The following is a 17,161-nucleotide window of genomic DNA, read 5'->3' on the forward strand; positions in this document are numbered from 1 at the left end:
CATTTCCTCCCCCTTTAGTCTTTTTTTTACAATTTCTATTTACAGGAAACATTGAATATCCAATAACATATATACATATACAACTTCAGGTGATTAAAGAGCAAGCCTCTGAGGTAATCTCCTGATACAGCTAGAGCGGTGTAGCTCTACCGCTTGAGGTTCTTCAACAGGATCAACAGGATCTGGAATATCAACATGAGGCACTTCTTTAGAAAGTGGCAGTTCAGGGTTTGGCAACACGACAGAGACATCAGCATGTCTATTCCAGGTCGACCTGGCACCTCAGGATTTGACGTTTTGATGTTAATCACAGGCAGAATAGTTGGTTGTTGGAATGACTCTCTAACACGAATATGATCTACATGCTTACGAATAATTCTAACTTCCACTTGTACTTGGAAAGATAATGGATCAGTCTCTGAGACAATGATTCCAGGAACCCAACAAGTCCAGTTCCGAAATTTCACACAAATACTGTGTGACCTACACTGAATGTGTATGCTTTGCTGTGCATATCGTGATTCAATTTTTGATTCTGCTCTACCTTCCCATCTAAATTTGGAAACATCAGACTTGATCGTGTACATAGGTGGTGTTTCATCAATAATTCAGATGGTGTTGAACCCGTTATCAAAAGTGGCCTTGTATGATCACTGAGAAGAAAGCTGCAAAGTTGAGATTCTAGATTCCCTTCTGATAATCTTTTCTTACCAGACTTGAAAGTTTGTACAGCTCTCTTGGCTAAATGATTGGATGAGGGATGGTAAGGGGCTATTTTAATATGTCTGATTCTATTCAAATTCATGAATTTCTGAAACTCTATTCTGGTAAATGCTAAACCATTATCAGAAATGATGATTTCAGATAGGCCATGTATGCTAAAACAGTGCTGCAACTTCTTGACAGTTGCGCTTGATGTTGGTGATTTGACTTCGTATAGATCTATCCATTTTGATTGTTCATCTATAATCAACAAAAACATGGTATCCAAGAATGGTCCTACATAAATAATATGTAGCCTAACCCGAGGTCGACCAAGCCGCTCCCACAGATGCAGGGGAGCTGAAATAGGCAACTTCTGTTGTTGCTGACAATGGAGACAGTGCTTGACCATACTTTCAATGTCAATGTTAATGCTTGGACACCAGACATAGCTTGGCGCAAGCATTTTCATCTTTGATATGCATGGATGTGCACTGTGAAGCTCTTTTAAGAGTACTTCCCTTCCTTGTGATGGGATGACAACCCTTGACCCCCACAACAAAATTCCATCTTGACAGCTTAACCCTGTGTTTCTGGCATGGAATGGTCTCAAATCTTCAGATACAGGAGAATTTGACCATCATTGCAAAACAAAGTTTCTGACTTTTGACAATATTGTCTTTCTGTTCATCCAATTTTGAATTTGCTTTGCACGCACAGGTGAAGTATCCAGGAAATTCAGTGACACCACAACCTCTTGTGGAACAGGAGCATGTACAATACTATCTGATAATGGGAGATAACTGAGTGCATCCATATTTGCAATATGTAAGCCAGGGCGGTACATAAAAGTATACTCATACACAGATAATATCAGAGCCCAATGTTGTATTCTTGCTGAGGCGATTGGTGGAATGGCCTTATCTTCAGTGAATAAACCCATGAATGGTTTATGGCCTGACACAATGGTGAAATGTTGTCCATGTAGGTACTGGTGGGATTTCTTCACTCCGAATACCACCAATAAACCTTCCTTTTCTAACTGGGAATAACCCTTCTTGGCTGTGGAGAGGATTCTCGAGACAAAGCCAATGGGCCTTTCTGATCCATTTTCCATTTTGTGTGATAGCACGGCTCCTACACCATTAGGAGAGGCATCACATGTTAATACCAGCTCTTTTGATGTGTCGTTGTGTACCAATAAACATGACAAATGCATCAGTTTCTTTACTTTCAGAAAGGCTTCATTCTGTTGTGAATTCTATGACCAATGGTGATTCTTTTTTAACAAGTGTAATGATGCTAACACAGTTGATAAGTTAAGCAAGAAGCGGCTATAGTAGTTGATCATACGCAGGAAGGACTTGAACTCAGTTACGTTGGATGGTGAGGGCGTATCTTTTATTGCCCGAACTTTCTCTCCTACCGGATGCAAACCCATGGCATCCACCCTGTGACCCATGTAAGTAACTTCTGGAACTTGAAATGTGCTTTTTATCCTTCTTTAATCGTACGCCTACTTCCATGAAACTTCTTAGCATCTCCTCCAGTTTGGCCAAGCATTTGGTCTTGGTTGACCCTGTGATCAGAACATCATCTAGGTAAACCACCACTCAGGGAAGTCCTTGAAAAAGACTCTTCATTGTTCTCTGGAAGATAACGCATGCAGATGATACTCCAAAGAGTGGGTGAGTGTACTGATAAAGTCCTTTGTGTGCGTTTATAGTCACATATTCTCTTGATGTGTTATCCTGTTCTAATTGTTGGTAGGTGTGGCTCATATCCAATTTTGTATAGGACTTGCTTCCAGCCAGGTTTACATATAAGTTGTCTATCTTTGGAATGGGGTCCTTGTCTAGTTTTGCTGCCTTATCACGGTCAATTTATAGTCCCGACAAATGCGTCTGGTTTGGCCAGGCTTAACCACTGGAACTATGGGTGCTGCTCATTCCGAGAATTGGACAGGTTGGAGATGCCCAGTTTTTCTAACCAGCACAGTTCTGATCCGACTTCTCCTTCAATGTGGAAGGCACAGGTCTGGCCCTACAGAACGTGGTGTCACCTGAGGATCCACATATATCTTGGCCTGCAAGCTTTTTAACTTCCCTAATTCATATCCTGTCATTTTTCTTTAGCAGTTCAGGAACTCTTCCTGTTTTCAGGTGAAATATCTCAGACCAGTCAAGCTTGATCTTCTGTAACCAGTCTCACCCTAAAAGACTGGGTCCTTCTCCTTTCACTATTATCACAGGCTGTCAGTTGCCTATAAGTCACTGATGCTGTGGAGATGCCCTTTACCTGACTAGATTCCCCAGTGTATGTCTTTAATTTAGTAGTTGTCTGCTCCAGGTTTATTGGCTGTCTACCCTTGTTAAGGTATTTGAAAGTGTGCTCTCCCACCACTACAGTTGAGATCCACGGTATCCACCTCCATTAATAGTGCCTTCTCATTAACTTGGATTGTGACAGTGATGGGTTCAGTTTTTACAGTGGTTACATTATACAGGGAATAAACGACAGTGTTGACAGCTTCAGATTCTGCTGTATTTTCTAATTCGATCATGTTGGTTTGCTGCTTTATGGGCTGTTTCAACTTTGCCCTGCATTGCCTTACTACATGACCATTCTTATGGCAGTAATGGCATTCTGCCTCCTTGAATTTATAAGTGTCCGGTCCGTGGTCACCTTCACCTTCACAATAAATTAACCTTGGAGTCGCTACTGAAGTGTTTCTACTCGGCCTTTTCATGTTTCTAACATCGGACATTGCCTCGCTCTTCGATGCTGTGGGTCTGATTTTCGTGCCACACTTGGCAGTAGGTTCCTGCCCCACATGAAGAACAGCACCATGTTGTATGTGGTGCAAACCCTGTGAGTCTCTTGCAGCGCTTTCCATGGCGAGGGAGATTCCTAGGGCTCACTTAATATTGATGTTGACCTTGGTGAGTTAGCAGCGCTGAATGGTGACGTCCTGAACACCACAGACTAATCAGTCCCGCAGCATCTCATTTAATGTGTCCCCAAAGTCGCAGTGTTCTGTCAACTGCTTAAGGTTCACTATATAGGTTGCAATGTGCTCTCCCGGGGCTCTAACTCTGGAATTAAACTTAAAATGTTGCTTTATTATGGGTGGATTTGGATGAAAATCCATTTTCACGAGGTCCACCTATTCATTATAGGACTTAGAATTGGGCGCACTTGGGGCCATCAGGTTGTGAATGAGATTGTATGTCTCACTGCCACATACACACAAGGGTGGCTTTCTGCATTTCCTCCACGGTAATTTTTTTCTCTAAGAAATAAAAGCCAGGGCATTCTATATACTGGCTCCAGTCTTCCATAGTCACATCATAAGGATCGATTCTACTGAGAGTGGCATGATTGGTGAGTAATGTTTTCATTTTCTTAAGATTCGATGTACTCAGGTTAACAAGGTAAGGTGCAGTGTCGGAGCTATTTTACCCTCGCAGCCAAATGTAATGACTTGACAGAGCAGACAGGTTTCAACAAGAAACAGATAACCTTATTACAGAGAGCTTTTGAGGTGCTACATGCTCGATCAGGACTCTTGTCAGGAAGACCCACCCCCCTGGATTCCCTGCACTTAGGGCTCACTGGTCGGAGCCTCCCAGAACATCACGTGACCTCTGATAGACAACAGGAGAGGCTATACCCACAGTTACTACACCTGAGGGGATATTCTACCACACTCCTGACCATCCTCCCACATTCTGCACTTGGTAAAATTGAGGTCATCCAAATCTCTGCTGTCTACATCCTATCTTGCACCGAATTATGTCCGCCCGTTGCCCCCGTGATTGTTGACCTACACTGGCTCCCAGTTAAATAATGCCTGGATTTTAAAACTCTCATCCTCGTTTTCAAATCCCTCCAAGTCTTCGATTCTCCCACCTCCATAATCTGCTCCAGGTCCACAACTCCCCAAGATAACTGTGCTCTCCTTATTCTGGCCTCATGAGCATGTTCAATTTTAATCACTGCATCTTTGGTGGCTGTGCCTTCAGATGCCTCGTCCAAAAGCTCTGGAATTCCCTCCAGAAACCTCTCCGCTTCTCTATTTTGCTTTGTTTCTTTAAGACACTCTTAAGACCTATCTCTGTGACCAAGCTTTTGGCCATTTGTCCAAATATCCCCTTCTGTGGTTCGGCATCATATTTTGTTTACTAATACCTTTGTGAAGCAGCTGGGGATGTTTTATTATGTTAGGGGTGCAATATAAAAACAATTTGTTGTTATAATTTAATTTAAATGAAAATCCATGTATGTAATTAAATATTTTAAAGTTATTTTATGTTAGAAAACATATTAGTTTCAATTAACGTCAATAGATGTCAGTGTAACACCATTCAACAGTTATAAGATTGATGATTTTACAGGTCTGCTATCACAATATTCCCACAACGAACAGATGGCAAGCATGATTTCAGAATCTGGAACAGCCAGCTGATACGATATGCTGGGTACAAACAACCCGATGGTTCAGTCATTGGAGACCCTGCTTCTGTGGAGCTAACTGAGGTCCAGTATATCAAATAACAGCTTGTTTCAACTTATATTATTTAGTCATATTTATGGATGTTTCCATACTGCTTCTCTGAATGTCATATTTTCTTTGTGGATTATTATTGATGCAGATTTGTATGCAACAAGGTTGGAAAGGACCTAAAGGTTGCTTTGACATCCTCCCCCTTTTGCTTCAAGCCAATGGGAATGACCCTGAACTATTTGAGATACCCCCAGAACTGATCTTGGAAGTACCTTTCAGGCATCCTAAGTACGTACAGCTTTGTTCAGAACAGTTTTTGTAAAGCTTTTATCATTTGATTATTTGCAATTCAAATATTGTTTTAGCTTCTGTTATGAAGCATGAAATTTACCTGAGTTTTCAAATGAACATTTTTGATTAATATTACAGTTAATTCCAATTGGGTGCAGTTTGTTATCCATGAACATTGATTTCACTCCAAATTATATTTAAAAGTAGCCACATTTGTTCATTTAGCTGCAGTAATTTTTTTCCACACTTTGGCCATTAATCTTGCTGTTACTCGGTGGGAACCCAAATAAAGTGCAGTTTCCACGTGGAACAGAGCATAAAATGTGGCATTGATAGCTATGTTTCCCAGCAAATGGAAAGGAGAAGTGATGGGTAGAGTCAATAGTTTCTAGTGGCTCTGAGTATCTAGCTACAGGAGCCATTCGTCTGAGAACCATCTGCATTCCTGTCTCTTAGTCCAGGCAGCAAGAGTGTGTGTGAAGAAAGGGGTTGATAAGTATGAAAGAGGGGGCTATTTACTCAAATAAAATTACAATAATCTAGAATCATAATACAACAGCTGTTCGCATTTCTGTAACCTTCGGAATGTCCTTTAGGTTCGAATGGTTTAAAGATCTGAACTTGAAGTGGTACGGCCTGCCAGCTGTTTCAAACATGCTTCTGGATATTGGAGGCCTTGAGTTTACAGCCTGTCCTTTTAGTGGATGGTATATGGGAACAGAAATCGGAGTCCGTGACTTCTGCGATGCCGCTCGATATTATGTTCTAGAGGTAACTTCTATTTCCTTTTTAGAACAACATAGAAATGTTTCTGCTGACCATTACCTTTATCACAGGGTGAAACAAATGACCTTTTAAAAATAAAATATTGAACATTTATGTAGCGCCTTTTATGATCTCAAGACATTCCAAAGCACTTTACTTAAAACTTATCTCTTTGACCAAGTTTTGGCCATTTGAATTATTTTTGGAAATACAACCCAGCCATTGTTTTGCACACGTCCAGCTTATAAAATGTAGTCGATGTTACATTTCTGCTTTGAAGCATTATTAACAGAAAGTTATATTTCTAAATATGAAAGGACAATTTGTTTTAATTCAAGACTATTAAATCAGTTACACACCTTAGGCCAAGGGCAGGATTTTCCAGCCCTAATACTGGCAGGCATTGTCGTGGGTGGGACAGGAAAATTTGGAGAGCCGTTAAAAGCCAACAGCTCTTCAAATTTTCCCATCCAGCCCACAACGATGCCCGCTTATATCGGGCCCAGAAAATCCTGCCCCATGTCTTTCACTTACTCTACAGCATGTAATTTTCACAGACATCACTCCGCCATTCGGTTGGCTCCAGAAACCAGAGATTTTTTGATTTCTTGTGGATATTGTGCTTACTTAGAACCTTTCAAAGATTCACTTGTTGCTAAAATCCCATTTGGAACCTTAACTCAGCTCCATAATGCCTCATATGTGGTCGTGACTCCTAAGGGTGACATTTCTCAGTACCAGCCAATTTATACTCTTTCCAGATGTTGGACAAATTAGATTATTCTAAACCTCATAGCATGAGAGTGCACATTCAGGGAATGTGAACAAATGGCACAGGTTTTACAGTGAATTTCAAATGATTTGAATTAATATATGCAACCTAGCAAAGCAGCAAAAAAATGACCAATAGCCATAGTACAAAAAAAAGCTGACAATCTCAAAAGATCCATGAATATAAAAGTTTTACTTGTGATTATAAATGATAGCGTGCCATAGGTATTTTCATGGTTCAGTGGCACTGGTTATTCCCATAAACATCAAAGCAACTTAATTTTCTGGAAGTTGCCTCACATTGCTCCGCCTACTTGTGCAACAGGATAACCAAAGGGTATAAGGTTACAAAGGTTATCATTCTCAAGCAGCTAACTACCTTTTGCATATGTACTTCTTCAATCTCTTTGAAAGTAGGCCAACTAAACACTTGGTGCGGCAAGACTAATTACGAATCATTAAACTATTTTATTTCCCAGTGAGTGATCATACAGAGCAGCAGCTATTATCAAATCGCTGAAAAAGAGACATTTTGTTAAAGCTTCGGCATGTCTCTTTTTCAGCAATACTCAAGTTCTGTATGACCAAATGGCTATTTATTATCAAAACCTTTTAGTTCAATCAGTAAACCTACTTTCACATAAAGATATAACGTAAAAGGCAAGAGTGTGTCATTGTTGTAGACTTTCTAACATTACTTCAGTGGCTACACTTCAAAACAACTTAATTGGCTGTAAAGTGTTGTGGGAAATCCTGAGGTCATGAATGGAGCTAAATAAATGCAAGCCTTACTTTTTTAAAACAAAATGACTACTAACTATTAATCCAGAATCATTGACATTTTGAGCTTACTTAAAGTTTTTCCAGCGCTCTGTTTAAAATTTTCGCCTTACAACATTCCTACACAAAACACTTCTCTCTATCTCTCTCTCTTGCTCTGTTTATCTCTCCCCTGTTGACATGCAGACATTTAGCATTAAATGACTTGCCAGAGCAATTGATAGAAAGTGTTTTTAAAAATATTGCTCTTGGATGTGAGCATTTACTCCACATTCTTAGCTGCCTTAGGAAGGTGATGGTAGGCTGTATCCTTGAACTCCTGCAGTCCTTGTGGCAATGGTGCTCCCACGATGGTGTTAGGTAGGGAATTCCAGGCTGTTTTCCCAGTGACAATGAAGGAACAGTGATACATGCTTATGTCAGGATGGTGTATGAAATGGGATTGATAATATTCCCACAGCATTGCTGCTTTTGTCCGTTTTCATGGTAGAAGTTGCAGGGGAGAGCTTTTGAAATAATCTCGATTAGTTGCTGCAGTTCATTCTGTAAGTGGTGGAAGGAATGAATATTGATATTCTTGTCAGTGGCAGGAACACCGATCAAGTGGAACTTTTTTTGTCAGACTACTCAAGTGTTGTCATAGCTACGAACATCCTGACCAATGTTCAATCACACTCCTGATTTGAGCCCTGTAAATGATAAAACTTCTTTGAATTCTCATGACATAACCTATTCATCACTGAATATCCCTGTAGTAAGTAAGTAAGGCAGTAAATAGGCCCCTGTCAGCATTGGCCAGATCCTGAATATAAGTAAATAAAAGGTAAACCGAATGTCTCTTTTCTGTGCTTTGAAATCTACTGTACTCTTACTAATTATTAATGTAGCTCTTCATATTTCCCATGGATGTTAACTCTTCCAATGCAATGGTGTAGGTTCTCTCCCCAGTTACTGTTCGGTAACAAAGGAACTGCCATTTTCAGCATGTAAACAAATTGAAAATCTCTTTCACAGTTGAGGAAAATGACTGAACACAACCAGTCACTCACAAATAGGCCAACGGGACACATCATGCATTTCAATAGTACACTGTCAAACGATCCTAAACATGGGAATCTCAGTATAATTTTTAATATTAAGCAAAACTCATCACTGCTCCAACTTTACTCGCTATTTTATTACCAATCACTAGTAATTCTGCAAGCACAATTTATCAATGTGGAAACCAAGCAGGTTAATTCACTCATGCCAGAATACATCCTCCTTATTTTTGAAAATGAGTTCTCTTTAAAGATTGCCTTTAAGCACCTTTTCTTTTAAATATTCTTTCATGGGATGTGGGTGTCGCTGGCTGGGCCAGCATTTATTGCCCATCCCTAATTGTCCTTGAGAAGGTGGTGGTGAGTGGCCTTCTCGAACACTGCAGTCCATGCAGTGTATGTACACCCACAATGTTCTTAGGGAAGGAGTTCCAGGATTTTGACCCAGTGTCAGTGGAGGAACAGATTTATTTTACTTATTTATTTTTGTTGTAATATGCCTTTAATGGCTAGTGAATGCCATCACTTTAAGGGAAGTCTGTGTCACCTGATCCAGCCTCAGTTTCACTTTTGGCCTTGAGCAGAACACAGCACACACAGCTCTGCAGCTCTGATGTCCTCCAGTTTCTATCCATGTATCTATGTTCAAGTTCACTGTTTTTAATAAATGAACCCACAATGTGTTTGCACAATCCCTCATGAGTGATTGGTGCCTTTTATATCATTACAATACCGTACCAAGGTGTTCATCAGTGGTTCCTTCTAAGTGACATAGTGCTCAGCCTAGCAGCAAGATTAAGTACAGATATGAATGACATGCAGAGCTTCAGACATGCTACATGGCATGCAACGGCCCTTAACAGACAGACAGACCACAATGAAGTTGCAGAGTTGGAGAGTAATCACAGAATAGTGATTGCACAGAAAGACTTTGAAGACACTGCATAGATAGTACACAAATATAGAGCTGGTAAGCAGATCAATCTCTCGGGGTGAGATTGTAGCATATTAGTTCAGTGAGTGGGAGAGCGCGTTGAGAGGACCAGCACTGGGTTAGCTCAGACAGGAAAGGCAAGTGACCAGGGTGTGGGCTGCATTGAGGGCAAGTGAGGGAGAGTCAAACAAAACAAAAGCAAAACCATCATAAAAATCAGGCCAGAGAAGGTTGTGATTATAACAGGGGTGGCAGGGGGGGCTTTAGAAAAGCGCATGAAAGCGGTTACAGCAACATTTATCCCAGATACTATAGGAAAAGGAAGGTCAAGAGGATATTGTTAAAATGTCCACAAAATTCCCCCGTTGATGCCTTTAAGGGATAGCAATGTGCCATCACATTAAGGGAAGTGTGTCATGTGATCCATCCTCAGTTTCATTTCAGCCTAGAGCAGAACACAGTGCACACAGCCCTGCAGCCCTGATGTCTTCAAGTTTTCAATCATGTATATAAGTGCAATGTGCCTGTTCTTAATAATGAACCCACAATGTACTTGTACAATCCTTTGTGACCGATTGGTTCCTTTGATATCATTACAACATACAGGAACATTTTATGCAAATTATTTTGAGATAAATGCCAAATATACCTGTAACTGCAACTCTCAAAATCTTTGGCTCGTCATGAAACATTCTTTCCTCAAGTTTATGTGTAAGCAACAGTGGGAGAACCCAATGTCTAATGGGGCCTGACAGCTCTAGTTCCACCATCCAACTGATCTGATTGGGGCTGACAGCCATCTTTCAACTGATATAATAGACAATACAGACAATCTTTAATTCTGCTGAACACTAACAAGCTGGCACATGAGTTGGAATGTTGACTATCAGCTTAAAACTGGTAAACCTGGAAGTGAATCTGGAAATGACACCTACCGGTTGATGTATTTTCTCTTGCCCCACAAATGTAAATTGCTCCGCTCGACTGCTTAAAGCGCCATATCCCTATTTGCTATTCATGGCCAAAGGCCTGCTGAAGATCACTGAAGCTGGGCTAACAATGGATGTTGTGTTTTGTAAGTATTTCTAAAAACTGTTTCATTACAAACAGTTGAGTTAAATTACATCATCCTGGTCCAAAACCAATTTGGTCTACCAGCAGCAACACTTGAATATGTGTTTTTATTCTCTGTGGTGTCTAATTAAGATACCTCACTCAATATACTCAGAAAGCTGATTCCTCTGTAACTGCTGCTTTTCACTCTTTGAAGATTTGTGTTATTGAGGATGTGTAATATTCCTGAGAAAATTTATTTGGCCAATAGAAAACACCTACAATAAGCCCCTGAGTGCTGTTAAAGTAGATTGACAGAATGGTTTAGATCACCATTTGGTGATGAGACAAGAATGCACATTGTCATCTGATTTATCTAATATAATACTGGAAATAATAATGAATCTTGTACTGAAAGGTGATATTGGAGGAAAGTGGCATGATATTAAACTCAGATTTGCTGATGACATTGACCTTACAGCAACACTGAAAACAGATTAGTCGGGGCTAACTGATAAAGTGTGCATGGAGAATGAGAAAAGCTGTCATGATTTGGGCACTTTTCTAGAATGTCACCAGCGGGTATACTTTCCATAGCTGTGTGCACATAGATAAATGGAAGAAGCTACAGAAGACCAAGAAAAGCAGGATGTGTGTGTCGCCAGCTAGACCAGCATTTACTGCCCAGCCCTAATTGCCCTTGAAAAGATGGTGGTGAGCCACCTTCATGAACTGCTGCAACCATGTGGTCAGGTACACACACAGTGTTGTTAGGAAGTGAGTTTCATGATTTTGACCCAGCCACAGTGAAGGAACGGCAACATAGTTCCAAGTCAGGATTGTGTGTGGCTCACAGAAGCTGCAAGAGTGACTTGTCACTTGTCTGAAGTGGCCGGAATAATTCAGAATGACAACACTGGAGTGAATTCATCTGGTGCCATTGGGTAGAATCTTCCCCCTGTTGGGGGTGGTTGTGTGAGGACGGGCATGGACCCAATTAGCTCCCCTGATTGGGTCAATGCTGCCAATTTATGTAGGGCGGGCCAATTAAGGCCAGCCCAGTGTGATGCGCACCTGGAAGCGCTGTGTGCTCCCTGTGCGGGCAGCAGGGGGGGTTTCCCTGAGTTGGGAGTTTGCTCTTTCGTAAAAGAGCGCCGAGATCTCCCTGAGGCACCCCTCATAACCTGTACATGCCCACTCATACCCGTACATGCCCCCTTTTACTCTCCCTGCTGCCTCCAAGTCCCTCATAGCCCCCATTTTTCCACCCATGCCCCTCATTTATCCTGCCACTCATCCAATATCCAATATGGATAGCCTTCAGGCTATCATTGAAATGTATGTTAAAAAAGTAAGCTTCTAACAATCTAATTAAGCTGTCATTCAAAACACATTTCATACTGAAAAAAGCTCTCATTCATAAAAACTGCTCACATTAAATCCCCTCACATCAATCTGTTGTAAAAGCAAAGATTTACTTACTTCCAACATCAAAGATAGACAATTCTTTAATAACCTATTAAAATTGTCAATCAAAATGTGAACACTGCCCCTGCTGAGATAAATGGTACTTAAACTTTTGAAACTCAGCCAAGCATTCACAAAAGACCCAGCTGTCAAAACAAATTCTGAGAAATATAAACAATGGAACCTATTGAAGCTGAAAAACCAGATGGCCATTTTCCCTAAGCTACACTAGCTGTCCTGTCAATCAAAGCAATCAAGGAGCGGTGGCTGTTCTATTTCTCCGTAAGTGAAATCAGCTGTAGGTTCTATTTTCAATTTAAATGGACTCTGGGTATTTAATTCATTTCAGAGTATTACAGTAGTGATAGTAAGCAGTGTTTTCTTCGCTGTTGAATGCATAAAAACACTTCTCCAAATGGGAAAAGTACTCTAATGCACTTCAACAATTACACACTGCTGATCAATGTAATGGTCAACTTCCCTGTGCAGATCAGGGTTTTAAAATCAATCATTGCAGTAAAAACACATCCATCTTACAACATTAAACTACTCAATCTGAAAATCTTTTTTAAAGTTTCAAAGTCTCTCACTGAAAGAATCCTAGGAACAGATAACTGTTTAATTTTGGTTCTGCACTTGGGTCAGGGGCTCCCCCATGGTTCACGACTCCTCTGAGAGGCTGTGAACTACATATTCTTACAAATGGGGCTTAAGTCCACTATAATTGCCCAGCACATGGGTATTGAACTGGCCATCCCCACAAAGGAGATGACAAGGGCGGGAGTGCTGGTATGGGTCGACTGCCTGCATCCTTAACTTAAGCTGGTGAAAATTGCTGGAAATGGGAATGGGGGTGGAAATCCCTGAATCTAGTCCTATCCACCATTTCTGAACAGCTCCCGAGTTGGCCCAATTTAGCAAAAATCCAGCCATTAACTCTTTCCGTAGATGCTGCCATGCCTGCTGCATGTTTTCACCATTTCCTGTTTTTATTTCAGATTTCCGGTATCTGCAGTGGTTTGCTTTGGTTTCCTGTAATGTTCCATGTCAGCTAAGTTAGGATAAAGTTATGCTTAGCAGAGTTTGGATGAACACAAGTGCATGGAGAGTGGAATGTGGGACACCTGGCCAGAAGAAGATTAGAAACAGCCATTCACAAAAATGTGTCTATAAAGTAGGAATGATGTTGACAGTATGCTTATAAGGTTTGCTAATAGATTATGCACTCCAGGAACTTTCGTTCTCTTTATGGGCTAGTGCTTGAAATGCCATTAAATTTTGCTAGATGTAAAGTTCTGTTGGAATGACAGTGCCCCAATCATGAAGAGGCTTCAGAAAACCACAAGTTTTTTGTTGTTTTCCAAATTTGTTACCTCCCTTTCTCTCTTAAAGGTTCTGCCCCATGCTGCCATTTCACTCTACAGGAGGATTTTAAGAAGCTTCAAGGTGATTTAGACAAGTTGAGTGAGTGGGCAAATACATAGCAGATGCAGTATAACGTGGATAAATGTGAAGGTATCCACTTTAGTCGGTAAAACAGACTGGCAGAGTATTAATTAAGTGGTGATAGATTGGGAAATGTTGTTGTACAAAGGGACCTGGGTGTCCTTTTACGCCAATCACTGAAAGCAAGCCTGCAGGTGCAGCAAGCAGTTAGGAAGGCAAATGGTATGTTGGCCTCCATTGCGAGAGGACTTAAGTACAGGAGGAAGGATGTCTTACTACAGCTGTACAGGGCCTTGGTGAGACCACACCTGGAGTATTGTGTGCAGTTTTTGGTCTCCTTCCCCAAGAAAGGGTATACTTGCCATGGAGGGAGTGCAGCAAAGGTTCACCAGACTGATTCCTGGGATGGCAGGATTGTCGTATGAGGAGAGATTGGGCCGACTAGGCCTATATTCACTGGAGTTTAAAAGAATGAGAGGGGATCTCATTGAAACATAAAATTCTGACAGGGTGGGACAGACTGGATGCAGGGATGATGTTTCTTCTGGCTGGGGGGGTTTAGAACACGGGGCTACAGTCTCAAGATACGGGGTAGCTGATTTAGGACTGAGATGAGGAAAAACTTCATCACTCAAAAGGTGGTGAACCTATGGAATTCCCAAACACAGAAGTCTGTGGAGGCCAAGTCACTGAATATGTTCAAGAAGGCAATAGATAGATTTCTGGACTCTAATGATATCAAATGGAATGGGGAGAGAACAGGAATATGGCGTTAAGATAGAGGATCAGCCATGATCATATTGAATGGCAGAGCAGGCTCGAAGGGCTGTATGACCTACTCCAGCTCCTATTTTGCTAAGTTTCTATGTTTCCAAGTAGAAAATCTTCATGACTAAACCAAGACTGTGAATACTAATAGTTTGTTCAACTATGGAGGCATTAGAACCAAATACATTGCAGTTCTTACCCAGTGTCCATATAAACATATCTTCAGCAAGAAGGTTCAGATGGCATTTTGCACGAGAATCAAGATTGATTTTCATCACACCACGCCTTCTTATTGTTGACCTATTTGAATTCAATGAACTTAGCACAGACTGAATCCGCAACTTTTCTATTCCATTTCGCACTAACTAGTGTTCATACCAAATGAGCTATCAGGAAGTTACACATTGCTCCTTTGTATGCAGTGTGAACAAACCAAGCAAAAACGATGGAAACAAGGAAGCTTTCTCTGTGTTTCTCATTCATACATAACAGAAAAACGTGATCAAAGTTTATCATAACACAGAAATAAATCACCGTACCTATTTATTTCCTGCTTTTAGTCTTTGTTTGTGCTCTCAGTTTCTCAGATTTTCTCCTTGCTGCTCTTCACCTTTCCTGATTCTTCCAATTTTTCTTACTTTCCATTGTTTATGTTTCCTTTGCTTAGTTTTGCTTCTCTTTTGTTTCTCCATGGTTAACTGCTCAAGTGGCTTTCCATGACCAGACACCAAACTGCATCCTATGCAATGTTCAGCAAATGGCCAAGATTTTTCAAGAACCCTATCTTAGATATTTTCATAAAATTTTAGATGATCTTGGCACCCATAATTGAAGTCTGACCATGATTGAAAATCATTTCCACATACGGATTTGAATTTGCTTGCACGGAATATTGTAATCAAATTAGTTAGGGGTTTCCTTTGGTAATATTTGACTGAGCCCTTAAAATAATTTCATTATTTATTTATTTAACATGTGCATAGTCACAAAGCCAATCAATAGCTTTGTCAGTTGCTGGATGTAGTTCTTTGAGTTCGTTTTCAAGTTTAGTCAGCAGGCACTCCTTGACAATGCGAGTTGTTGCTTGGGCTGCACCACCTCGACAGCCTGGATGATCTTGCTGACCCCACTGATGTTGGGTGGCTGCAGAGAGGCCTTGACCAGTCCAGAAACAGTTTAAAAGGGCCACTGTCGATGACACCAATGATCCTCCTTGGAATTCAACAAGTCTGCTCTTGAAGAATCCCAATATCATGGAATCAAAAGCTGCCAGCAATATGAAAATAATTTCATTGAATGGTTGCTAATAAACATACAGAAAGGTGAAAAATGACGATCAGACAATGGTTGCCTCATCAATTATGCAGTGAAACCTAATACACTACCTGTCCAATTGCTAGTGTTTAATTTGCTGTTAACAGGAAGGGGTTATTAAATTATTTGCATATGATCATCTTGCAGAATGTTGCAAAACAAATGGGACTTGACACCAGAAAGACATCTTCCCTTTGGAAAGATCAAGCATTAGTTGAAATAAATATTGCTGTCCTCCACAGCTTTCAGGTAAGTACAAGCTTCATGTAATGCAATTTCTTTCAAATAAATATACAGATTATGTGCTCATTGAAAGTTTTTTCTGCCTATTTAGTCTGATAACGTGACAATTGTGGATCACCACTCTGCTACGGAATCCTTCATGAAACACATGGAAAATGAGTATAGATGTCGAGGGGGGTGCCCTGCAGACTGGGTGTGGATTGTTCCCCCGATGTCAGGAAGTATCACGCCAGTGTTCCATCAAGAGATGCTAAACTATCAGCTAAGCCCATCATTTGAGTATCAGGTAGGCCATTGAGAATAATATAGTTTCCTTTGCCTGTCTTTTCCAGATTAGCTTCTGACTAATTAATTAAGCTTACTTTTTATTTCCTAGTTCTTTATCAATAATTCTTGATGCTTTGTGAATTAGAGTATGTATTATTTAAAAAAAACAAAAACAGAAATACCTGGAAAAACTCAGCAGGTCTGGCAGCATCGGTGGAGAAGAGCACAGTTGACGTTTCGAGTCCTCACGACCCTTCAACAGAACTAAGTAAAAATAGGAAAGGGGGGAAATATAAGCTGGTTTAAGCACCGGGAGGTGGAGGGGGGGTGTTGAGACAAGAAGACCTAGGTAAAGGGCCAGTGATAGGTGGAGATAACCAAAAGATGTCACAGACAAAAGGACAAAGAGGAATTGAAGGTGGTGATATTATCTAAATGAATGTGCTAATTAATGGTAGAAAGCAGGACAAACAAGGTACAGATAGCTCTAGTGGGGGTGGAGTGGGGTGAAGGAATACTAAAAAGGCTAAAAATTGGAGATAAAACAATGGATGGAAATACATTTAAAAATAATGGAAATAGGTGGGAAAAGAAAAATCTATATAAATTATTGGAAAAAACAAAAAGGAGGGGGAAAAAACAGAAAGGGGGTGGGGATGGAGGAGAGAGTTCATGATCTAAAATTGTTGAACTCCATATTCAGTCCGGAAGGCTGTAAAGTGCCGAGTCGGAAGATGAGGTGCTGTTCCTCCAGTTTGCATTGAGCATCACTGGAACAATGCAGCAAGCCAAGGATAGACATGTGGGAGCAGC

The 17,161-nt window shown here is 40.7% G+C and overlaps 1 protein-coding gene across 1 annotated transcript in view; it reads left to right on the forward strand.

The window, feature by feature from the left end:
• The window catches only part of nos1 (nitric oxide synthase 1 (neuronal)), a 111,507-nt gene that overhangs the window by 40,704 nt on the left and 53,642 nt on the right, over positions 1-17,161 (forward strand). The window contains exons 8-12 of the mRNA XM_041202639.1: positions 5,100-5,241; positions 5,358-5,497; positions 6,097-6,271; positions 15,986-16,087; positions 16,173-16,367. Of these exons, the coding sequence (XP_041058573.1) occupies positions 5,100-5,241; positions 5,358-5,497; positions 6,097-6,271; positions 15,986-16,087; positions 16,173-16,367 (754 nt within the window). The remainder of the gene's footprint in view (positions 1-5,099; positions 5,242-5,357; positions 5,498-6,096; positions 6,272-15,985; positions 16,088-16,172; positions 16,368-17,161) is intronic.

Source organism: Carcharodon carcharias, chromosome 13 (genome assembly GCF_017639515.1).
Source record: "Carcharodon carcharias isolate sCarCar2 chromosome 13, sCarCar2.pri, whole genome shotgun sequence".
Taxonomy (NCBI): domain Eukaryota; kingdom Metazoa; phylum Chordata; class Chondrichthyes; order Lamniformes; family Lamnidae; genus Carcharodon; species Carcharodon carcharias.